At 45.3% G+C, this 25,937-nt stretch overlaps 1 protein-coding gene across 2 annotated transcripts in view; it reads left to right on the plus strand.

Annotated features, from left to right (window-relative positions):
- Window positions 1–25,937, plus strand: part of MAP2K5 (mitogen-activated protein kinase kinase 5) — a 272,784-nt gene that overhangs the window by 14,666 nt on the left and 232,181 nt on the right. For both annotated transcript variants that reach the window (XM_056127637.1, XM_056127638.1), the window contains exon 3: window positions 11,638–11,705. In XM_056127637.1, coding sequence (XP_055983612.1) covers window positions 11,638–11,705 — 68 coding nt within the window. The remainder of the gene's footprint in view (window positions 1–11,637; window positions 11,706–25,937) is intronic.

The following is a 25,937-nucleotide window of genomic DNA, read 5'->3' on the forward strand; positions in this document are numbered from 1 at the left end:
GGACTAAATGTGGTGATAGGGATGGGAACCAGGTCAGTCATGTGCAAGGCAAGCTCCTCAGACCCTGCACTATCTCCGGCCGCTTTTCTGTTTCATTTCTGTTGTTCTATGGATTTATTTTTCTTTTTTTCCTTTTTTGTATTTTGGACCACACCCAGTGGTGCTCAGGGCTTACTCTTGGCTCTCTGCTCAGGGATCACTCCAGAGATGCTCCGGGACTATATGTAGTACTGGGTGTTGAATTCAGATTGGCCAAGTGCAAGGCAAGCGCCTTACCTACAGTACTATTGCTTTCGCCCCCTGTTGTTTTATGAATTTCTGGAAGATTCTTTTGGTTGAAAATGTTAAAGGATTAGGTTTTAGAACCATGCCAATGATACTCAGGAGGTACTCCCGACTTGGTGCTTGTAGGGACCATGTGGTGCTGAGAATCAAACCTGGGGTTCCCACATGGGACAAAAGTGTTAAAATCGTCCATCCTCTCTCCTTTTCCTTTAAGTAAAGGCTCCCCTGGCCATGTTGCTGCTGCTGCAGTGATGGCCACCTGTGCTTTGCTGTGGGCTCATAGTGCTGCTGGGGTGAACATTTGAGTGTCATGCTTACAGGTGTGCTTGCTCACCTGGGGTGCTCTGACTGCAGTACTCACCCAGAAGCTCAGACACATGTTCCTGGGGGATCCCCCCCCCCCCCCGCCCAGCTGGGCCTCAGTGACTGCACGTTCTGTCCTGCCAGTGGCCCCAGAGAGTTCAGTTGCTGGCACTGCTTGCAGGGTATGGGGTGGCCCTGGGTATCATACTCATGGCCTCAGTACTTGCAGTGCCAGGGACGCCATCTGCTGAGTCCTCCCGTAGCTCCCTGCCTTTCTCTTTGTACACTTGGCAGAATATGACCCTTGGAAGCAAGGTTGCGAGGACATAATTTTGTAAATTTTTAATGTATAGAAAAGCTCTGAGTGTTTGGTGAGTGATGCCTGTTAGAGTTTCCTGCATGTCCAGGAAGCCGAGAGCCTCAGTGGGTGGGAACTTGTTCTCGAAGTGGAATTAGGCCAAATATAAAGTATAAAATATTTGAAAAAATGAAGTTTTCTTTTTCCCCTTCCTTCCTTCCTTCCTTCCTTCCTTCCTTCCTTCCTTCCTTCCTTCCTTCCTCCCTCCCTCCCTCCCTCCCTTCCTTCCTTCCCTCCCCCTTCCTTCTTTCCTTCCCTCATTCTTTCCCTCCCTCCTGCCCGCCCTCCCTCCCTCCCACCCTCCCACCCACCTTTATTTCCTTCCTTTTAAAAAAAATTTTGGGTCTGCACCCTGCAGTGTTCAGGGGTTTCTCCTGGCTCTGTGCTCAGGTGTGTGTTCAATATTATGTGACGTGGACTCTCTCCCGCCATGTGCTTTCATGCTTTCGGTGGCCACGAGGCGCTTCCCCACTCTGGCCTGCAGCCACCGCCAACAGACACATGAAGGAGAGAACAGGGCCACCAGACTGGTTGGTGATCAGTCGCTGTTTATTCCAGTCTCCGTTCCGCTGTTCATTCCAATCATTCAATCCCCACGCGCCTATTCCAATCTTACTGCGTGCCCATTCCAGTCTCACATTGCTCCTCATTCCCGTCTTCTACCTTCCCCCATGCTCGACTCCTCGAACCCAGTCTCGCAGCCTTAGTCTAGAGCCCAACTTCTAGGGGTGAGGGTAGCAACTGCACCAAGGTAAGATAGCAGGATCAGCATCTGTAAAGCCTTTCCTTCCAGGGAAGCTCTTCTAAGACAAAGATCTCCTGCTAGGAGATGCGCTCAAGGGCGGCATTTCATCTAAGGACATACTTCTCCTTTCCTTCGTCCGTAAGTAAGCATCTTAGATTTACTTCTGAATAATCTTTCTAGTCATTTTGTATGAACACAGTCAGAGATATATTAAGCTTATAGGGTGGCTCTCCTGAGGACATCTCACTATCGATCCCAGACTACAGTTCTCAGGCCAGATTAGTCCTTCCTAACCCCAGCAGGGTCCTTGTCCAGTCACTTCTCTTTGGGTCGTGACAGAATTCACCCACGACTATGCTCTTAACTTATAATAAGTTTTATGGTACTTGGCTGGTTCTGTTTCCATGCCACGGTAGTTTATAGCTTGCCCTGAGTCCATCCAGTCTCTTGTCGGGTGCTTTTAGTGTGCTAGGAACTAAGGGCAACTGAGATTAAGTCAATCTATGACAGATGCTCAGGAGTAAATATTATTTGGAGTAAATTAATTCTCAAATTACAAAAGTATCACATTAACTGTCTTCCTATGTCTACACAAAAAGGACCTTGCTCTAAAGTAAACCATGCAAAGGACATAAGGGAAACAGAAAAGCAATATTTCACGTACGAAAACAAAATTCAGAGTCCTTAGAAGAAACTGACATTACAAATCACTGATCTGGGGGGGGGGGTATAAGTGATTAACAGATAGGGGAAGCAGAGCACAGAGGAGAGGTTAAAGATGAACACAGAGGAATGGGAGTGCCTCAGGAGCACTGTGATGAGTGTAACCCAGTCAGCCTAAGCTCCCTGCGGCAAAGGAGAAAGGACAAATTAATGTTACCTTACACTCAAGAACTACTCCTGACAGTAATTAGGGACTCATACGTGATTCGGGGGATTGAACCTGGGTCACCTGCAAACAAGACAGTCACCCTACCTGCTGTATTATATCCCTGGCCTCTACTGTCTTGTAGTATATGCAGAAGAGAAGTGCTTGCTTAGAAGTGGTTAAGTTGTAATTTACACTGGATCTACACCAAGTCTTAGAAATGACAAAATGTGTAAATATTAATTGTAAATTGTGGTAACTGATGGGCTTTGAAGAAATCTTCAATCTATGGAAATTTTTGCTCAGATATCATCCATGTGAAAAATTCCAAATGCTTTCCAGTTTTGTGGTTAGTTGCTAGTTTGCATGAGGATTACATAGTTGAATTATGGGGCTGGAGAGAGCGGACAGGGAATAAGGCACTTATATCCCTAACCCCAATTTGAATCCTCTGTACCACACACAGATGGCCCTCCAAGCACTGCCAGGGGTCACTCCTGAGCACAGAGCCAGGAATAGTCTCTCAGCATTGATAGATGCAGCCCTACCCCTTTCTCCCCACTCAGAAAATTTATATAATTTACTCAGGTACCGTGCCAACTGTTTTCTGAGGGCAGTAGATAAGACTGTTCATTGGCAAGTGCCGAGGAACCCCATTATAGCATCAGGCAATTGGTAGACACAGGGTGGGTTTCTGGAATATGTCGATGATTAACAAACAACGTACTAAGCATCAGCCTTTTCTATTTCATCCGCCCCCAAATCCAAAGGACCATCTTTAAGATAGGAGCAGCATTGCAAGGAGTGCTTAGGTTAGCCCGTCGTCATCTCCCTGTTGGACTGTCTTCTCTCCTTACTGCTCCATTTCATTCCCACCCCCACCCCCCAACTTCTGAACAGCACCCAAAATGATCCTTTTGGAAGTTCAGTAAGATTGTAATGCTTAACAGTGTCCGGTGATTTCCATCTCGTTCTGGAGTATAAGCCAGGGCCTCAGAATGCTCCCCCAGGCCCCGCCGGCTCTCCCTGGCTCCCAGCTCTGCCCACCGTTGCTTCCTTCCTCTCTCCTCTAGTTCTGTTTCCTCTGGTTCTTCCAGCCTCTCTGCCCAAGCATGCCAACGGCTCTGTCAAAGCCTTACTCAGCTTTCATTATTTCCTCTGCTTGGAATCCTCTTTCCTCTATATCTCTTGGCCCACTTGCCTCTTTGGTCTCACCTAGTCTGAGTCTTAAGTTCCATGATGGCCAGGATTTTTGCTTCCCTGGTTCCCAGCCTGCAGTGTCCCAAGCATCTCTAAGCATTGGAAAGGGCAGGGAAATAAAAATTTGGAGAAGGGCTCCTAGAGCTAATTTAAAACTCCCGGATGTGGAGATTTCACCCTTAAAACTACGGCCTCTGGTTTCAGCATCCTCCTCCTCCTCCTTATCATCCAGGTCATTAGATTTCACCACCATGAGGGAGGCTGCACTCTGACGGGCTCTGACAGATCTTCTGGAACTTTCCCTTTGCTGTCTCTAGCCTCTGCGACAGTTTCCCATTGCCTCCTCCTCCGGCCTTGGAAAAACGTCTTTGCTGGAGTTCCAGTCACCTCTCACCTGGCACTAGAAGAATGTGACACGTGACATCTGCCTGTACAGCCTGAACTTGGGGTCGTCCTCTGCAGAAGTTGTGTCTCTGTACAACCCCCACTGGTCTAGGGGTGCTCCTTGGCTGAGGGCCCCCGCTCCTGCTGTTTGCTCGCCGCTCTGATCACCCCTTACCTGAGGCTGCCACTCCTCTGTCGCGACTTTATGTTCCTCCTCTTGGCTCCGCTTTCGGATTGTGCGTTGATTCAGATAAAACTGCGCAGAACATATGGCCTGTGATGAGGCTTTTCTCCCACACTCTGCCATTTTGTGTGTTTGTGACACACTGCAGATTTTGTGAAGATTGCTTCATAATATTTGTTTACCATCTGCTGCACTCCGTTTGGTATCTTGCTAGGATTTTTTCCCTCCATTTTAAGTGACATTAACAAAATCCAGCCAGTGGATAGACTTTCTGGTTCTACTTTCGCTTCCCTAATGTGCTGGAAAATCATATTACTATGCTCCAGGCAACCAGAGGAGCCTGGAATTCTCATTGTGAACCAGTGTCTCAGCTCCCTTCCACCCCCTCCATGCTTGGTCATATCCAGTAATGCATTACTGGTCAGATGGCAAAGAACATCCGCACAGAAGACGAAAAGTTCCGATTCTTGTTCCACTTTTCCTCTACTTAGAACCACGGCTTCCTGGTGATCCTCACCAACGTTTATATTTTTGAAACTGTGCCATTTTAGTGGCATTTTATGATTTATAATTCCATCTGACTAAATTAGCTATAAAAGCAGGCTTTTATAATTTGCTAGGTTTGCTAGGCAAAAAGGTCATAGTTCTTGCTAGACGGGTAGCTTTTGTCCATTTTTATCTTTTCATTCGTGAAAGTATTTTAACCTTTCGTCATGTTGGATTGCTTGGTGTGTATTTTTACTTTTTACCCTTCACTGACTTCCTAGGCCTGTCGATCCATTGTCTTTACCCTTTTATTTTTCCTGAGTTTAATTGGGGGTAGAAGTGATGTAAAACACTGTGTAAGTTTAAGATATACAGCTCTTCGTTTGGTCCAGTTACATATTGTAAATTGATCACATTGTCACCACAGTGTTAGTAGACATCCCCATTCTGTCATGTAATTACCATGTTTGGGGGTTGCAAACACTTAAGGTCTACTCTCAGCGATAATCATGTAGGTTGTTGGTATTAGTTGTAGTTACCACACTGACATTAGAACCGCCAAGACCTTGTTAAGTTTCCTAACTGGAATTCTTTACGCATAGCCACGCACCATTGTGTATTCCCTCTTTCCTCCTCTCACTGTCCTCTCCGTTTCTCTGAGTTTGGCATTTTCAGAATGCACATTTATATCATAATGGCTTTTTATTTTGTCTGACTTATTTCACCTTGCAGAATGCCCTCCAGTTTCACCCATTTGTGGCAGAAGGCAGACTGTCCTTTTCAAGTGCAGTCGCAATTCCATTGAGTGTATTTACCACATCCTCAGTCCGTTCACTCACCGAGGGACTGTTCGGTTGTTTCTTGGTCTCAGCTCTAGTGGACAGTGCGGCTCGACTGGTTCCAGTTCCAGTATTGGGATTGCTGGGCTATCTGGCAGTCTTACTGTCAGTGTCAGGCTGGGAGCTGGGGCCACCCTGGGATGACTTTTGGCAGTACTTGGGGGACCATATGCAGTGCCAGGTCAGCCACCTGCAAGGCCTTCACCCTGTGCTATCTCTCCAGCTGGTATTACTTTCAATTTTTTGAAGGAGCTTCCACACTCTTTCCCATAGTGTCTGGACCAATATAGATTCCCACTGATAATGCACAAAGGATTGCTTTTTCTTACATCCTCATAACACATTATTTCTCCTTTTCTTTTCTTTTTTAGCACTGCTTAGGCCCGGTGATGTTCCAGGCTCTGAGTGCATACCTGGCTTTGCTGGGTGCTGAGGGACAAACTTAGGCCCTCATATATGCAAGCTCTGTACTTGAGCACACCCCTGACTCTGACCTTTGATTACATTTTTCATATTCCTGTCGTTGGTTTGGCAGTAGGCAGGGCTTACGTGGCGCTGGGAATTGAACCAGCGTTACAGCCAAGCCATCCACACACAGGCAGTGCCTTCCCCGGTCACTCTCTTTCCAGCCCTTTTTCATATTGGACCCCCCGGGCAGTGCTGGGTCTTTGAGGCTCTCTTGGCAATTCTCAGCAATGTGGGCCGGGCCTCATATAGTTCAGTGCTGAGATTCAGATGTTTTTTCTGATTGGCTAAATGGTGCTGAGTTGGGGGGAGGGGCGACACAGTGCTGGCATTAAACTTGGGACCTCAAGCTTGCGAGACACACATTCCACCCTCTGAGCCCCCTCTCTGTCACTCTCACTTGTCTTGTTTTGCTGTGGTGTTGAGGATTGCACTCAGGGCCTTTAAAAAAATTTCTGAAAATAATTTTTGGTTTTGGGGCCATACCTGGCAGTGCGCTGGGCTTTCTCCTGACTCTGTACTTAGGGACGACTCCTGGTGATGCTCTGGGGACCCTGTGGGGGGTGCTGCAGATTGAATCTGGTTCATCTTTGTGAATGGTAAATCTCCCCCCTCCCCCCCCCCCGCAACACACACACACACACACACACACACACACACACACACACTCCGCTATGGTTTTAGCCCCTGGACTGGACTGGCCTTATGTATGCGCCAAGCCCTTTTGTCATTTTGCCCCTTCACCCATGTATATGGTTTGTATGTCCATGGTGATCATGCTGTGTGGCCTTCCCACAGGTCCTCTGGCTGTTTACATGGCCTGTTTGCAGATTATTGTCTTAGAAAAGTGTTTCCTCATGTGAAATGTAAAGCCCAGCTGTTAGATTTTGGGCTGCCCTTGGGGGGTATCTGAGACCTTGGGTTCCTCTCCGCTGTCTTGTAGCTTGTAGCTGTCCTGGAGGTGTGGTCTGGAGGTGCACTCAGCATTGTTCCTCTGCCACCAGAGCAGAGCTCTTCGTTAACACCTGAGTTGCAGGCAATACAGTTAATCCATCCCTGAGACTGAACCCAGCAGAATCTCTGACTAATCCACATACATGTTCATCACGTCTATGCCGTGGAAGCCCAGTTTTCTTCCCAGGCTGGCTTTGAAGATTTCTTGACCTGTCTTGAAGGTTTCTTGATTTCTTCCCCTGAGAGTCAGAGCTGAAATGGGAGAGTTTCAGACCCCTTAGCACGTGGCCTTGTGCTGTGTTTAGCTTCAAGGAATTATTTTGATAGCTGACTTTCCTCATTTTTCCTTTCCTCTCTCTGAAATAATTTCTCAGAGAGTTAGCAGAATCTACAGTACCAGAGTCTTTTGTTTTGAAGTAGATTTAAAAGATCGAGCACTGGGAGCCCGGGAGATGGTACAGGGTGAATGGTGCTTTTCTTGACGGCGATTGACTCTTACTTGGGTCTCTGACACCACCGATGCCCCACAAGCACTACGAGGGATCACTCCTGAATGTTGACTAACCCTGAGTACCGTGCATGCAGCTCCAACCCTCCCGAAAGTTTTTTTTTTTAAAAGTTTGATTTTTTTATTATTATTATTATTATTATTAGATTTTTTGGTCACACCAGCAATGCACAGAGGTTACTTCTGGCTTTGCACTCAGGAATTATTCCTGGCGGTACTCAGGGGACCATATGGGATGCTTGGAATTGAACCTATGTACAAGGTAAATGCCCTACCCGCTGTACTCCAGCCCCCCTCCCGAAAGTTTTAAGCTTTGATTTTTTTTTTCAGGTTGGAGGGAGTTGGGTCATACTGGTGCTCAGGGGCTACTCCTGGCTCAGGGGACCGTCAGCAGTTCCAGAAATTGAACTGGAGTTGGTGGTATGCACGACGGGCACTTTACCTTCAGCGTTTCTCTAACACTGATTTTAAAGAGTTTAGGGACCGCTCTGTATTGTTCTTTTCTCTAGGATTAGAAGGGCTGTGGTTTACATGATTGCGGGGGGGGGGGGGGGGGGCGGGGACTTGTACCTTCAGTTTACAAATTATTGAAGTTTGGGCTGGAGTGATAGCACAGCGGTAGGGCGTTCGCCTTACAAGCAGCCAACATGGCCGACCCGAGTTCGATTCCTCCGCCCCTCTCGGAGAGCCCGGCAAGCTACCGAGAGTATTCGATATGCCAGACACAGTAACAACAAAGTCTCCAATGGAGACGTTACTGGGCCCGCTCGAGCAAATCGACGATCAACGGGAGGGCCTTTACCTTTACCTTTACCTTTAATTTAAAAAAAATTTTTAGACATTTTACTGAATTCCAAGCAATTCCTCCTCTCCTGAGAACGCTACTACCTTATTCAGGGCCTCGTGTATATTAATATTTGAATATGAGCATTCCCTTTGTAGCCATGATCTCTATAGCTAGCTCTGGCCTAGAAGGAAATTTCACAAAAAGCTGCTTTGTTCAGGCTGAACATGTCACCAAGTGCAGGACTTCATCAAAAACAAATCATTTTTGCCAGATCTAAGCAGAAAATTTGACTTGGTTTTAAAATCTTAATGTAAAGTGCTTTCATGTGTGTTGATATGGTAGGTAATCACATGATGTTAGGCCTTAAAGATTTTCTCTTTGGTTTCAGAGACACGCTCATGCTTAGGGGTCACTCCTGGGACTGTATTTGGTGCCAGGGCTGGCCTGGGGGTTGGCAGCGTGCAAAACAAGCGCCTTAACAGCAGTACCCTCTCTTGGGCTCCTTTATTCTCTCCTGCATTTGTAAGAAACCCTTTTGACTTCACTTTGAAAATACTGTCACTGTCCTCCTGTTGTTCATCGATTTCCTCAAGCAGGCCCAGTAACACCTCCATTGTGAGACTTGTTGTAACTGTGTTTGGCATATCGAATACGTTCCGGGTAGCTTGCCAGGCTTTGCCATGCGGACGAGATACTAATTTCTGGAACTTGTGTGGAAACTCTTTGATGCCCACACTGAAGTCTTTTCTGGTTGGAGAGGGAGCTCAGCTTGCCATGGTCTCCTGGGCACTGCCAGAGGGGACCTCCCCACTCCCAATGATTTTCACCTACATTGGCAGAACAAAACAATCCCAGAGAGAGAGGGGGGGTGGAGAGAGAGAGAGAGAGAGAGAGAGAGAGAGAGACAGAGTCAAGGCTAGGTTGCTTTTTAATCCTTGATCTAGGTGACAATCCTAGGAAAGTACCTTTTCGTTGCTGAAAACTGCTGTGGTGCCTTTTGTACTGTATCACCCCACCGCTGTCTCACCATGGTTTCAGCCACGTCACTGCTTAAACAGTGATGCAGTGATGCATCTCACGCAGGAGGACTCAGGAGTAACCCAGGTGGCTGGACTGAGTGCTGGTTCCACCATGCCACTGGGCGGCTGGTGGCTGCTGGGGAGGAAAAGGAAGGTGCTTTCTTGCTCTGCAGTAGACTAACTGGAAAGCATGAGGCTCCCTCCTGGCCAGGCTTCCCTGGCTTGCTCCCCGGCAGAGATGAGTGTATTGAGTGAAGCTCCCTGCATTTCCCCTGAGACTCCCCAGAGCATGTCCTGTAAATGTTTCTTCATGACAAGAGGTTTATCTCTTTCTACAGTCCTGGGACTCAGGGTTTCTGCATTTGGTCTTATCAGCAATTAGAGACTCGGGAGTAACCAAAAAATAGCCCTGACTATTGAACAAGCATGCCACAACCGAGACTTCTGGGTGAGAGAGTGCCCATCCAGATCCCCTGGGAGGCCATGGACTTCCTTTAGCAAGGCGGCATTGCACAGTGTGCTTGGTGTCCCCCTTCCTTTCTCTCTCTCCTGTCTGCTTTCCTCTCTCTATGCATTTCTTCTTCCCTTCTTCCCTCCCACCTTCTCTTCCTTCCTCATTTAGTGGTGCTTCGAGTTCAGGGTTAGGATGGGGTAGCCCTTGGTGCCAGGGATGGAAGAAGCTCCATCAGTTTCTCTACCAAGGTGTATGAATCCCCTCTTACCCCCAGCTCTTCCTCCTTAGCAAACCCAGTTCTGCAGGCAGACCTCGGGGCTGTGACCATTAGCTGCTGCTGTTTCTTTCTACTCCGTGTGGGTCTCTGTGGCTTCTTTGACTCATTTCGCTGAGCCGATGCCCTGCAGTTGCATCCAAGATGCAGTTGCATTGACAGCAAGTGCACAGTTCATCTTTCCTTACAGCCCAGTAGTGATCTGGGATGGACACGTGCTGCTGCTTCTCTGTCCACCCCTCTTGGGACACTCTGGGTGTTTTCAGAGCTTGGCCACGGTGAGCAGAGATGTGATGAACATGCAGTGCCAGTGCTGTTTGGAACTCAAGCTCTTGTGTCCTTGCGATAGATACCTGTGAGTGCAATCACTGGGAATTGTAGAAGCTCAATTCTTAAATTTCTGAGCCATCTCCAGGCAGTTTTCTGTAGAGGCTGAACCTAAGTGACACTCCCAGCAGCAAAGGCCGAGGATTTCTTTCCCTGCACGGGCCTCTTTCTCCCCATGTCCCTCCACGCCCGACCTCTTCCTTAGCCACGTCCCTGGCCCCAGACACTTGCTCTGACTGCATCTGGAGTCTTACTGATTGTAGATCATTAGCTTAGAAGGACAAAGCAGCTTACTAAACTCTTAGGAAGTTCTGCGAGTTACTCTGAACCCCACGTGGCTGATTGTAAAGGGGAGCGGATAGTTGGACAGCCTCATCTCATTTGGTTAAAATGAGATTTGATGTGTTCATGTGGGTTTCTATGTTCTAGAAGCAGTCTGGGAAGATGTTCTATGGTTATTTTGAAGAAGAGAAGTGGCATGAAAATAAGTACTGTCTAAGAAAGTCTTCAGAAAGGGAAAGAAAGAGCTACCAGACAGCTTAGGGAATGGGGGAGAGGGGGAATGATAGAGTTTGCTTTCCATAGGATTTAATGTTAGGCTCTTGGTTCTTTTTTTTTTAAAGGAATTATCATACTGTCCACATCATTGGGTTATTGTGAAGTTATTAGGGAGATACTGTATGTGAAGCCTGGTGCCTTATGCAAGTACTAATGGTGTTTAGTAAATGCTGGTCATTTTCCATGCTGTGGGGCCTGATAGATCAGGAAAGAGGAGGAGGGAAAAAATAGATGGGCCAGTTCTTTTGCAGAAAAATAACCCGAAAGAACTGACAGTAGAACAAGACTTGCCTCTCAATGTTTTCAGTGTTGGCCACACCAAACCTGTTTCATTGTACTCTTTATGCTTACCTGTTAACAATTCATGAAAGACATGAGTGATATTTGAATTTCTGGATGCCACCAGAATTCTTAGAAATATTGAGATTCTGGTGGTATTCTCAACAAAAGTGAATCAAACCAATAACCTCAAGGAATCTCGAGGAATGTGGGGTTGAGGATTGGGTTGGCAGGATGTAAAAACCAATTGTGTTATGTTTCATCCCTCTTCTTGAGGTGGTTTTTGTATGTTAAAAAAAAATACTAAATAAAAAAAGAAGTAGCCAATTATACCCTTACCTTATATTGCTTTTTAAACAGACGAAGATGAAGATGGTGATCGAATTACAGTGAGAAGTGATGAAGAAATGAAGGCCATGCTCTCATATGTAAGTATATTGCAAATGAGGACTGTTTTCAAAATGTTAATGTGATTGAAAATGCTGTTTCTTGGCAGAGTGAAGATTTACACGTAAATCACAGATGTCATAACATTTTCCTGTATAAGGTTCTCAGAAATGTCCTCACGTGAAAGTTAAGGGCATTCTTTTCAGAAGACACTCACTGATCATATCATGAACATTAAGAATAATGCATCTTAATGACTTTTGCATTAGGTATGGCGCAGACTAAATGGACTATCAATTTCCTGTATTTTTTATGCAGTACTTAAAGTAACGGCTCATTAAAAATGAACCCCTGGGCTCTAAAAAATTTTTCAAAATCTACTTTCAACTGGAGCTCTCTTTCACCCTTCCAGATAGACTCTAGTTTTAATGTAGCTTCAGGCTTAATATGGATACATGATTTAAAGATGTACTCCCCGCGATTTTATGCACTAAACCACCTCCCATCCCCCACCCCCAAATGAACTATAGGGTTACTTACTGAATCAAAGTGATTTGAATATAGCCCGAAATGACTTTTCTTTTGTGTTTCAAATTTCAGTGAAAATTTGCATTAACATTTGTCTCTGAAATGGAAGGAGGGAAACCAGATAAAAAGGGCACGTTTCTGAAAACTTTTCTTACTAAGTCGGACAATTTCAGCTAGGATATGGAGAAGGCGCTTCCCGGAGTTAAGTCCCAAATTATGTGGGTTTTTAATTTTTGGTTTTATTTTTATTTTGTCAGAGGTGTAATTTGTTCATGGAGCCTCCTCCAGTGGCCTGGCAGAAAATGTTGGACTGGGAGTGAGGAAACCTCTGCCCTCCTCAGGCTGCCTGGCCTTAGGCAAATCACTTAACCTTTTGGTGCTGTATTTGCCTCATCTGTCAATGGTGGATAATAACACTTGTCCCTTGTATGGCGCAGGGTCATTGTAATGATCAAACCGTATAATGTGGAAGCCCTTTGAAAAGTTGAAAGTTCTATACAAATGCAAAATGGTATTATTGGAGGAAATGATGGAATCGGGGCCCTTTGCTTTTCCTTGGCCACACTAATCTTAGCTAACAGTTAGGGTGCAGGTTTTGAAGGGCTTCAGCGTCTGCCAGGATATTGTTTCACTGTAATGAAAACTGTAAAATATCTGTATGGGATTCCGCCAATAGTTTTAATTTAGGGTAGGAAGAAAGAGAACAAGAAGGATGGCATGATTAACAGAGCATTGCATTCAGACCAGCGCTGAGTAGGAAAAGTCAATTTCCCATTGACTTCCCATTAACTTATTTGAGAGTTTCTGTGCACTGAGAATTTAGAGCAGGCCTCAGCTCATCAGTACCTTGAAAGGCGGAGTAGGATTGTCTGCTGAAAGGTCTGGCACTGGTATTGATAGATTGGCTAGCTCTCCTGAGAATGGGACATGCTTATTTTTAGAAAACACACATACACAGATAGGCTCTAGTTTTTTCTTTTTTTTTTTCAACTATATCCACTGCAGAGAGCTGACACCAGTGTGCTTGTATTCTGCCTCTGACATGACCACACAAAAATGTATTTTCAAGAATATTCTTTTGATGAATTGCACTTTTTGAGGAATGTTACTTCATGAGATCATAGTAAGAGCCACCATCATTTCTGTGTCTGAGCACCTACAGGTGCTTTAGGTAGTTAATTTGCTTAGGTCTCTGAAAATCCTTCTTTGGGGGAGATATCACAGTTCCTAGTTTTTGAATGTAAGAGCAAGGTCTTAAATTTACCTTTATATGCTTCTTCACTGCTAGACACTCATCCCTTCCTCTGTATCTCTTTGAACATTAATGTTGGGATCTTTCTGTGTCTTCACAATGATTAAATTTGGAATGATTTGTTTTATTTAAACTTTTGTTGAGATAATTCTATCATGTATTCCTTATGACATATTTTCTCAAATGCAGTGTTTATTTTTGTGTTATAGGAAAATATTAGTGTTATGTCATTGTCATTAAACTTACAATGTTCTTCAGTTTCTTGAGAACTACCCAAATATTTGTATTTCATGAGCTACTATTATGTTAATTTTTAGATTGATTGAAGAACCAATATAGTCTTAATACATTTTTTGGTTTGTTTTGTCTTTTGTGGCCACAATGAGTGGTACTCACAGGTTCCTGCTGGCTCTATGATCAGGGATCACTCTTGGTGGGCTTGAGGGACCATATGGGATGTTGCAGATTAAACCTAGGTTCGGCTGCATTCAAGGCAAGTGCCTTACCTGCTGTACTATGGGTCAGACCCCAGTCATAATTGCTTTTAGTTTTGCCAAACAAAAACTAATGAAACAAAGAAACAAATAAAAATTACCTGCTCTTAGCCGTAGTTTCCCCTGCTAGTCAGAGTAGAACATATCAATTTGATATGATTTCATAGATTGTTTGGGCATTATTAACATGAATTTATAATAGAGAAAATTTTGACCATTCCCAAATCAAACCTAACAGGGAGAATTTACATTTGGGCAATAGAGGAAACCTTTATTTTATAAACAAAACAGTCGTAGCCTTTTAAAGAGTGAAGCTGGGGAGCAGAGAGACACTGTAGGGGGGAGGACACATGCCTTGCTTGCAGCCGACCTGGGTTTGATCCCTGACGTCCTCTACCGTCCCCAAGCACAGAGCCGGGAGCAACTCTGAGCACTGCTTTAGGGGTCAGATAAAACTAGAGGCACTTCAGCACAAATCCCTTTTTTATGATTTCCCATCTATTCCAAAGGTTAATAAAGAGCCTACATCTTTGCATAAAATTGTTTCAAAACTTGCAACATTCTGAGTTGGAACTCGCAGAATTAATTTTAACCCCCTTGGATGCAAGTATTTTTCTGGCATTGGGCCAATGGAAGCAAAAGTTTTTATCAGTAATTTAAATAGATTTCTGTATTAAACCTGAGAGTGTTGCCTTTTTAATTGAAAACTTATCAATTATTTAAATTGCTCACAGCCTTGGATTGTTAATTTTATGTGTGTCATAATAATGGCATACGGTAGGTAGTTTTGGATGCATGGGACACGTGGAATATTGCACTCCGGTAAGGATTTGTCATGACAATAAGTTGTTGTGTGCTGTTAAATAATAACCAGCATATTAAACCAAACTCTGTTTCACACATTAGTACCATTTTATGTAAGTTATTTAGAAGTTGGATTCTTTTCTTCATTAGATATATTTTTAAGAGATAATGAGAAGAAAACAAAGCCATAATAAATTGTCTTTTAAGAAAATGTAAAGTAATTTGGTCTCCAAGGAGATATTTAATGTATTGCAAGAGAATTCGGCAGCCAAGTGTTATTACAGCAGCACTGTGATAGCTCCCTGCGTTTTGTTATGAGTTTGTGTTAATCAACAATCTGTTTTTATGGCGTAGTTTCTTGTAAGTTATGTTCTTAGGATATTCCACTTCTGGGATCACGGCTTTTCCTCTGACACTATTGTATCTTTTTAATTTCGCCATAAAGTATTTTTTTAATTAGAATTTGAAATGCTTTATTAGAAAAAAAATACACCCAGTCTACATATTCTCAAAACGAAATACCTGATCATTGCTAATTATTTAAAGGGCCCTGATAAACATTCCCTTCATGTAGCTTATATTTTTTTGGGGGGCGGGGGGGGATTCTTGTCCCCCCACCCACCCTTCGCTCCACCACCCATATTCCAGAGAGGTTAAAGATTGCAGGCTCCTTTTCTCTGTCCATCTTTTTGTATTTGCTGTTAGACTGAATTCATTTTCTTAGCCAACAGAGCTGGGTCTCGTTTATTGATTCATCACAAGCTGTATCTATCATTGAGACCCAGTTATAAGAGGGGGTTATTTTAATGTTAACCCCTGCTTTTGAGTGACCTTTCATTAAGAAACTCAGCAGTACATCTGCTTTTATAAATGGATTCATATTTGCTTCTGCTAAATCTCTTGTCTCGTACAGAATTTATTATACTTCGTTCCTTCAATACCGAGAAGCTTGCATGAGTGGAACACAGTATTAACAAGAATAATTTTTTTCATTTTGCCCGTCCTTTTCTTCATAACATTTTTCCGTATTGTCAGAAGAGGATGGGATGAATTTAGCTGCAGCGTCTCCTGTTATGGCAGAAGCCTTGTTTTCAGTGGCGTCTAAGTATTCCCTTTGGTATACTTGACCAAAGTGTGCCTTGTTAGATGGTGGGGACCAAGAGGGGAAAAAGCATTTTTGACCTCTGTAGCACCTTGGAAAATGAGATTTGCTTGCGTCATATGCAGAAATTGGAGATTGCCTTGGAAATCATCCAGTTATGTAATTCGAGTTGGAAGGGAGCCTTGGAGACTTTTATTTTATTTAATTTTATTTCTTTATGTTTTTGGTTTGGGGGGGGGAGTCATACCTGGTGATGCTCAAGGCTTAGTCCTGACTCTGCACTCAGGGAGCCTTTGTAACTTCGTTTTATTTAATTCAATTTTATTTCTTTATGTAGTTTTGGTTTGGAGGCCACACCTGGAGGTGCTCAGGGGTTACTCCATGCTCTTTACTCAGGGATTGCTCCTGTCAGGGCTCAAACCCAGGTAGTCTGTGTGTGCAAGGCAAGAGCCCGACCTGCTGTACTGTAGCTCCAGCCCTGTTTTATTTCATAGGTAAGGAAATTGAGGTACAGGATCAGACTAGGTTAGTGATCATGTTGTTGATGAGGAAGGGGCCATGATGGACATATTCCAGGTCTTCTGGTGCTTATTGCTTCACTCCTCCAGGTTTGACACGATGCTTCTGTTTTGGCACCTCTTGAGGTCCTCCTGAGAACATTATTTATTCATTTAAAATTAAAAAAAATACTATTTTATCTTTTGGACACAACCTGACTATGCTCAGAGCTTACTCCTGGCTCTGTGCTCAGGGATCACTCTTGTAGGCCTGGGGGACCATATAGGGTGCCAGGGATCGAATCTGGGTTGGCCACATGCAAGGCAAGTGCCCCACCTGTTGTGCTGTCCCTCTGTCCCTGAGGGCATTTAAAAAATTCCACCAACCTCCCACCCCCCCCCCCCCCCCCCCGCACACACATACCAGTTAACAAAAAGAAACAAACACAAAACCCCCACAATGCTGTTTCCTAGAATGCCAGTGAAGTTCAGTCTGATGTGAGCAATGTTCTGTGGGCTTTGGGAATTTCAGAGCTTTTCCCTTCCTAAGACTGCATTTTTGCCTCAAAATATGCTGTCTACTTAGGAATTGAACTTGGAACAGACCCAGAGCTTTTGCCATTAGATTTGTTCCCCGAAGAACACAGAGCTCGAAGATTCAGTTTTCTGTTGGTGCTTTTGAACATACCCCATCTCATCCTGCTCCAACTTAGAATTTACATGTCAGCAGCAAAATCAGTTTGGCCTTGGAGAGTGGTGAGTCCTGACCGGCCGCAGTGCCCCAAACACCACGAGGCGGGTGCATTCTCCAGGCAGGCAGAGACAATAAAAAGGATCACTGTATCACTGTCATCTCGTTGTAGATGTACTCGAGCGGGCACCAGTAATGTCTCTATTCGTCCCAGCCCTGAGATTTTAGCAGCCTCTCCATACTCGTCTTTTCCAATGTTTGGAGGCTCTTTCAGGGTCAGAGGAATGAGACCTGTTATTGTTACTGGTTTTGGTATATCGAATATGCCACGGGGAGCTTGCCAGGCTCTGCCTATGTGGGCAGGGTACTCTCAGTAGCCTGCCAGGCTCTCTGAGTAGTATTTGTTAACCATCGAGAGCTCGAAGATTCAGTTTCCTTTTGGTGCTTTTGAACATACCCCATCTCGTCCTGCTTCAACTTAGAATTTACATGTCAGCAGCAAAATCTGTTTCCTTCGGAGAGTGGTGAGTCCTGACCGGCCGCAGCGCCCCAGATACCACGAGGCGGGTGCATAATTCAAGCCATTCAGCTGCTTAATACATACACTTTTAAATGAGTATTAAACAAGATGAGAAAGAAAGAAAGAAAGAAAGAAAGAAAGAAAGAAAGAAAGAAAGAAAGAAGTTGTTTTGGTAGTTAAGTAATTTTCACCCGAGTAGTGATGTGCTCTAGGGCCTGTTTTCTAACCTTTCCCCACTTTTTGGCCTTGTTTTCTCCCTGTCCTATTGGCTGGCCCCGTCTCTCTCCCAGTCCATATTTGTGGTTTCTACCACTGGTGCCCAGGAACCCTGCAGGAGCATCCGTGACCACCCAGGCTGAGAGACTGATGGAGGGCCCATGCTCTCACCTCCGTCCAGCAGTCGACCTCCGAGGTTCTTCTCGACAGAGGTGATTTCTGCTCTCTGCTGTGTGGTGTCTGTGACAGTGACAGATGTCTGTGGCAGGTGTGGGTATAGGTGAGGCCTCACCCTGGCACTGGGTTCCTGCTGGCTGTGCCCAAGGAACTTCTGCTATCTCAGGGCCAATTTTAGTGGAACCGCAAATGTGTATTTTCTGTTTGTGTTCTGTACTATAAAGCTGATGGAATCCAACGCCTGGCCAACCTGGGAAATACAGCATGTCTGAAAGTAGGAGTTGGAGGAATAGAGTATTCCCGAACAAATGATTTCTTTCTAAATAGCTTATACTCCATCTTATACCTTATACGTTCTTTGCTAATTTCCCATTACCTTTTAATTTACTTTTTGCTTGTTGGTTTGTGTTGGAACTTCACCTGGCGATGCTCAGGACTGACTCCTGGCTCTGTGCACAGGAATCACTCCTGGTGGGGTTGAATCGAGCATTCAAACAGTGGTCAGTGGGATGCGAGGCAAGAACTTTATCCTATGTTCTCTTGCCAGCTCCTTACTTTACTGTTTTTGGGGGGGGGACCCCCAACAGGAACCTTGGGATCATGCCTTGTGACACTTGGCCAGCTGTGCTAGACTGTGGCTGGTCCTAACCCTGCAGCACTGCATGGTCCCAGCAATATTGGGGCCACCAGGGCATCCAACAGTGCTCAGGTCACTTGGGCCACCTCCATTGGTGCTTGAGAGCCTCCAGGGCTATGTCTGGTGGTGCCCAGGTGGTCACATGGTGCCAGAAGTCACACTCGGGTACCTGCACGTGTGGGTCATAGACTTCTGACCCCAGAGCACCCTCTGACTCTAGTTCCTTGTTTGGGTCATTGTAATTGAGCGGTCGGCTGGATCTTTACCAAGCACTAGTTGGAATGATCTAAATAAGTGCATTCTCATTCTTTTTTATTTTAATTTTTTTCACATTTTTAAATGAAAGCACCCTGATTTACACAGCTATTTGTAGTTGAGTTTTAGACATACAATATCACAGCACCCATCCCGCCACCAGGGTCAACTTCCCTCCAACACTGTGCCCAGGCTCCCTCCCATACCCACCCCCAGCCTGCCCTCTTGACAGTGACAGGCCCCTTTCTGAGGTTGGTTGTTAAAGTTTGTGCCTCTTGATTTCAGTGTTGTTGACTCTGTGTTTGGACATTTGGCTCTGTCATTCCTTAACACCTTTATCCCTCAATCCCCTGACCTGGTCCCCGTTGCTTCTCATCTGTTTCTTCTCCCGCTCCCTCCACTCTCTCTTTCCTTCTCCTCCCTGTATTCTGGGACCAAGGTTGATCAGGGCATCTCCCCCTTAAAACATTGTGTTCCCTCACTCACTTATTCTAAGTACCACATGAGTGGTATCATCCTGTGTTTATCCTTTTTCTCTGGCTTTCTTCATTTAATGTGATGCCTTCCAGTTCCATCCATGTTGCTGCAAATTGCATGATTTCATCATTCCTTACAACTGTGTAGCATTCCATTGTAATACATTTTCTTTCTGAGGGAATGTCCCATTTGGTTTGCTGTCTGACAGTCTGATGGTTCTCTTATTTAAGTGGCAGATTCCCTGAAGCTACTATTTAAACTTATTTTCATGTATATCAGGAGCCCCTAGAAATGAGGTATAATGGGGCCAGCACTATAGTACAGTGGGTAAAACACTTGCCTTGCATGAGGCAGGCTGACCCAGGTTCAAGCCTTGGCATCCCATATGGCACCCCAATCACTACCAGGAGTCATTCCAGGGTGCAGCACCAGGAGTTACCCCTGAGCACTGCCATTTGTGGCCCCAAAACGAACAAGCAAACAAAAAGTACAAAAAAACCCCTGAGGTATAGTCACCTGTTACCTGGGGTACTGTGGTAACGCCATGGCAAGCGTCAGTTAAGAGAAGCCTACACGGTTTTGGATCTACTGCTGAATTCAGGCTGGAGCGATAGCAGTGTGGTAGGGCGTTTGCCTTGCATGCGGCTGACCTGGGTTTGATTCCTCTGTCCCTCTTGGAGAGCCTGGCAAGCTACTGAGAGTATCCTGCCTGCACGGCAGAGCCTGGCAAGCTCCCCGTGGCGTATTCGATATGCCAAAAACAGTAACAACAATTCTCACAATGGAGACGTTACTGGTGCCCGCTCGAGCAAATTGATGAACAACAGGAGAACAGTGCTACAGTGATACTGCTGAATCTAGATTTAAACTTCTGCCAGACCCTTCTCTTTGGTCAAGTTGTGTTTCGTCTCCTGTTGGTTGCCCAAACTTCTCTTCAGACCCCTGGGTCTCCCAAATTTCCTGTATGGTTTTATTGTCCAAAGCAAATAGTGTTACCATTAAACTTGGTGAACTTTCTGTCTTCCCCGGTTCCAAACCATTAATAACTCTGTCTCTCTAATAACATCAGCCTGTCGGCCTGCCCCAGAGTTGTTCCCTATCGACCTTTTCACTGGAATACTTGTCATTGTGATTTTCTTTTTCATCATCGAATCAGTCTATGACCAGATGTGGACTCTGGGTCTGGAATCACCTAAGGGGGGCATGCAGACATGGTGGTCAACCTAAGATGGAGCAGTGAGTTATTTGGGAGTGGGTGACCTGGATGAAGCCAGGTAAGTAGTTGTAATGATTTAATATTCAAAACAGTTTGGCTTTGTCTGTTATTTTTGATTCTTAGATCAGTGATGTGTTTCCTAGGAGATCAGGGTGGCCATTCAGTGTAAAGTAGAAGAAATAGGGCTGGAGCAATAGTACAGCAGTAGTACATTTCCTTGCTTGTGGTCAACCCAGATTTTGATCATAGGGTACCTTGAGCACAGAGCTAGGAGCAATCCCTCAGCACTGCTAGGTGCAGCCAGGAAACCGAAAAAGAAAATAAATAACTGAAGGAACGTGTAAGTGATGGTGTCTCTGAGTGGTGCTGCTGTAAATGAATCAGTAGCCAGACTAAAGTTCACTGGGCCCTTTGCTGGGAAAGCTAATAAATTAGGTATGGACTGCAGATAGTTGGTGAGTTTATTGATTATTGCCCTAATTACCAAATTGAGTTACCTTTAATCGGGTATGCCTGGCAGTGCTGACAAAAAACAAGAGCTTGTAAATTTCATCATTCATAGGATAAAACAAGCAACCTGGTTCCTGAAAAGTTGAAATACTGATATATTTCTGATAAAAATGTGTAGAAGATGGCGGAATAGTACTGCATTAAAATGATTTGGTGTGGGGCTGGAGAGATAGCACAGTGGGTAGGGCATTTGCCTTGCACGCGACTGACCTGGGTTCGATTCCCAGCATCCCATATGGTCCCCTGAGCACCGCCAGGAGTAACTCCTGAGTGCAGAGCCAGGAGTAACCCCTGTGCATCACCAGGTGTGATCCAAAAAGCAAAAAAAAAAAAAAAAAAAAAAAGATTTGGTGTGATTTGATAACGCTGGACATGGCTCGGAGTTAAGAGTGTTGCCAGTGTGTGTCTGCTGCCTTTCCCCGTATCAGCCCAGCCTGCTCTATCCCTTGAATATTCCTGGGGTGCCCTTTGTGCATGCCTCAGGCATAGTAGCCAACACTGTCTAGCAATTGTGTCTTACATTTTATGAGACTCATATTTTTTCTGAAAATCTTAGACAATTTGTTATTTTTCCAGAACATTCACATAATGTACCAGGGCTCTCCCCCCCCCAAGTGCATACAGACCCTGGGATAGTGTCTTTGCCATGAGAGACAGCGCAAGGCCCGGTGCATGAGAACCGGGGCTTCCACTCCGCTCATTGCGGCCTGCTTCTTGCCCTTGATGAACTTCAGAGTGGAGACAAGTCTTAAAATACTGTTTGTTTTCTTAACAGCATTGACGATTCTCAAAAAATTAGAAATTGAGCTCCCCTTTGACCCAGCAATACCACTTCTGGGAATATATCCCAGAGAGGCAAAAGTGTATAGTCGAAATGACATCTGCACTTGTTTGTTCATTGCAGCACTCTTTACAATAGCCAGAAACTGGAAGAAACCTGAGTGCCCAAGAACAGATGACTGGTTAAAGAAACTTTGGTACATCTACACAATGGAGTACTATGTAACTGTTAAAAAAGATGAAGTCATGAAATTTACATACAGGTGGTACAACATGGAAAGTATCATGCTAAGCGAAATGAGTCAGAAAGAGCGGGATAGACATAGAAAGATTGCATTCATCTGGGGGATATAAAGTAACAAAATATGAGATTAATACCCAAGAATAGCTGAGATCAGCACCAGGAGGATTACTCCATAGCTTAGAGGCCAGCCGGGTATTCTAGGGGAAAGGGCAGCTCAGATAGAGAAGGGAGCACCAAATAAAGTGTGTTTGGAGGATCCTCCCCGGAGGGGAGATGCATGTTGAAAGTAAACTATGGACTGAACATGGTTGCCACTCAATGCCTCTTTTGCAGACCACAACACCCAAAAGGAGAGAGAGAACAAAAGGGAATGCCCTGCCACAGAGGCAGGGTGAGATGGGGGGGTGGGGTGGGAGGGATATTATCCATGGTGGTGGAAAATGGGCACTGATGGAGGGATGGGTATTTGATCATTGTATAATCGAAACCCAAGTACAAAAAATTGTAAATCTACAACTGTGCTTCATGGTGTTTCACCAATAAAAAGAAAAAAAATGAAAAAAAATACTGTTTTCTTACCTGTAGTACTGCAGTAATTGAGGAAGGGGGTGGGCATGTGGACCCCGCTGATCTCATTTAGTGTTTTCTGTGTCAGATACTGTAGCTTTGTAGCACTCTCCTCCCATTGTTCTTCGATTTGTTCGAGCAGGCCCAGTAACGTCTCCATCATGAGACTTGTTGTTACTGTGTTTGGCATATCAGATACATCACGGGTAGCTTGCCAGGCTTTGCCATGTGGGTGAGATACTCTTGGTAGCTTGCCAGGTTCTCCGAGAGGGGCGGGCTTTTTTTCTTCTGTACACTATTGGCTAGAAGTGGGTGACTCTGTATGCAGTGGGTTTCACATGCTCTTATTATATTTTATTTATTTTTTGCTTCGATTTTTTGGGGTCACACCCAGCTGTGCTCAGGGCTTTCTCCTGGCTCTGCACTCAGGGGTGACTCTGGGCAGGGCTTAGAGATCATATGGGTGCAGGGGATGAAACTTGGGTCAGCTGAGTGCAAGGCAAGTACCCTGCATGCTTAGCAGACTGTTGTTCTGGTCCCCTCCACTAGCAAAGATTTCCCTGATGCCTGTTCCTTTGATTTTGATCATCCTAACATCTTTATGAGGCAGACCAGTTAGGTGGTTGCTTCAATTTTTTACAGCTAAAGATAATGCAGCACAAACAAATGACAAATGACTGTTCTCAGCACCTCACAGGTATGTGCGGAGCTGGGGACCAAGATCATTTACGGGCTGATATGCTCATTTTCCCCTCCAGCCAGTTTTCCATGCAGTGAATATGTATCAGATGGTAACTGCCTGGCCAAAGGCTGTGTTAGGTGGTAGAGGTACCATAGAGCTCATTCCTTCAAGAAACTACCGGAAGGCGACAAGCGAAATAAAGAAAGCAGTACTCAGTGTGGGAGGCCAAGGACGTCTCCCGGTCAGCAGCCAGTGAGTACTGCTGTCGTCGGCTGAAGCTGCTCAGGCATGGCAGACACAGGGGGTAGCTGGGTCGAGCTGTGGGGACACGAGGCACCCTACAGAGGAAGAGAGTGCTGCTCAGGAGGTGAGGCAGGAAAGGGTTTTGGAGGACAGGAAGAATGGGGTGTTGATGGGCAAAGGAGGGCAAAGCTGTCTGCGGTGCAGTGTGGTCAGGGCAGAAAGGAAGAACTGAGACTGGAAGGGAAGTGGGGGGGCCTGGGGCTGGGGTGGAGCCAAGGGTGGGCAGGCCCTGGCCTGAGTTGAGAAGGGTCACAGATGGGAGGGGATTGACTGCGGGCAGAGTGCCTTTCTCAGAGATGCCCGCCTTCCTATCGGGAAACTGGGGTTTAGTTCTTTCACCTGCTGCAACAGATGCCAGGCCAGGGCCCCTGTTTCTCTCAGTGTGGCCCCCGGTGGTGCTGGAAGATGCCCAGGCTGGATGGTCATTTCTGGTGCAGTTGTGCTTTTTGGGTTTTATTTTTTTTTTTATTTTTATTTTTATTTTTATTTTTATTTATTTTTTTTTTTTGGGTTTTATTTTTAAAGAAGGTCAATTTCCGGGGTGGAGGGACATGGAGGAATATTTTTTTTTTCTGAAAAGGGGGCAGTAGGCCAAATGAGTGGGGATAATAGAGGTTGCGGAACGTGATGAGCTGCTGGCCTACCAGTCAGCCATGTTCTGATTCTCCCAAGAAACATCAGGGCTGTCACTAAAGATTGGTGACGTGCAGGGCCAGAGCATCAGCACAGTGGAGAGGGCACTTTCCTTGCATGTGACCAACCCAGGTTTGATCCCTGGCATCCCCTGTCGTCCCCTGAGTACCACCAGGAGTCATTCCTGAGCACAGAACCAGACGTCAACTCTGAGCATTGCTGAGTGTACCCCCGCCTCCCTCCCCCACTATCACTACCACACACACTTACACACACACCCACAAAATGTTGGTGATTTGACAGCTTTTCATCCATCTTAGTGCCTCCTCTGGGGTTCAAAATCTTTGACCTGAAATTAACTCCAGGAGAGCATCAAACAAGAGGAGACATCTGGGGATGGACCCAAGGAACTCCAGCATCTAAAGGAGGGGGTAGGAAAAGACCCCCTCCAGGAATCAGGTTGGAGAGGTAGGAATTGGGTTGGAGAGGTAGGACAGTGGGGTGACCGCGCAGGGGGGAAAGGTCCTGTGGCTTCACACTGCTCACACTGTGCTGCCTCTGGGCTCTGGCCACGTCCCTGACCTGCCCAGAGTGGACTGAAGAAGCCACGCTGGCACCGATCCATCTCGCACCTCATCTAGCAAATCAGTAAAGGGGCTATGAGGAATGTGAGATAACTTGCCCTTTGACTTTTTATCTTTTTGTTTGGGGTCCACACCCAGCAGTGCTCAGGGAACTCTATGTGGTGTCGGGCATTGAACTGGGGTCAGTGACTTGCAGAGCCCATCTCCAGCCAATCTCTCAGCTTATAAAAAGTTAACATGCAAAAGAGGCATTGAGTGGCAATCATGTTCGGTCTGTAGTCTACTTTCAGCATGCATCTCCTATCCTGGGAGGATCCTCCCAACACCTTTTATTTGATCATTGTATACCTGAAACCCAAGCACAAAAATTTGTAAGTCTACAACTGTACCTCATGGTGTTTCACTAATAAATTTTTTTTAAAAAAGTAAGATTTATTAACATACAAAAAAAAGTTAACATGCATTTTATGTTCTGAGTACATGAACTGGAATGAAAGAAGGGTTTTGCAGGGATTTTTTTTTCATTCTTATTTTTTGTATTTTGGGGGCCACACCTGGTGATGTTCAGGACTTACTCTTGGCTCTGCATTCAGGAATGGGGCTTCAAGGATCATAGTGGTGCCGGGGATCAAACCAAGGTGGTCAGTGTGCAAGGCAAGTGCCCTCCCTGCTGTGCTATTGCTCTTACTCCTGTTTCATTCTTAAACCATGTGCTTTGTCCTTGAAGTAAGGGTGGTAGTACTCCTAAAACAGGAAAGGGTTCTAAGAAATTAAATGAAAATGTGAATACAGAAAACCAAGCCTCATCCATGGCACATATTCAGTCAGCAATACTTGTTATGTATTTGTGTTCGTCAATTGCCTCAAACAGGCCCCAGTAATGTCTCCTTCGTCCTACCCTGAGATTTTTTAAAAAGCGCATATTCAAGGCTCTTTCAGGGTTAGGAGAATGAGACCCATCACTGTTACTGGTATTTGGCATATTGGGTACGCCACGGGGAGTTTGCCAGACTCTGCCATGTGGGCAGGTTACATTCGGTAGCCTGCCAGTTTGTCCAAACTAGGAATGAGATAAGAAGATGTCGCGCGGCTGCAAATGCGGCC

The sequence above is a fragment of the Sorex fumeus genome, unplaced genomic scaffold (assembly GCF_029834395.1).
Source record: "Sorex fumeus unplaced genomic scaffold, SorFum_2.1 ptg000063l, whole genome shotgun sequence".
Lineage (NCBI taxonomy): Eukaryota > Metazoa > Chordata > Mammalia > Eulipotyphla > Soricidae > Sorex > Sorex fumeus.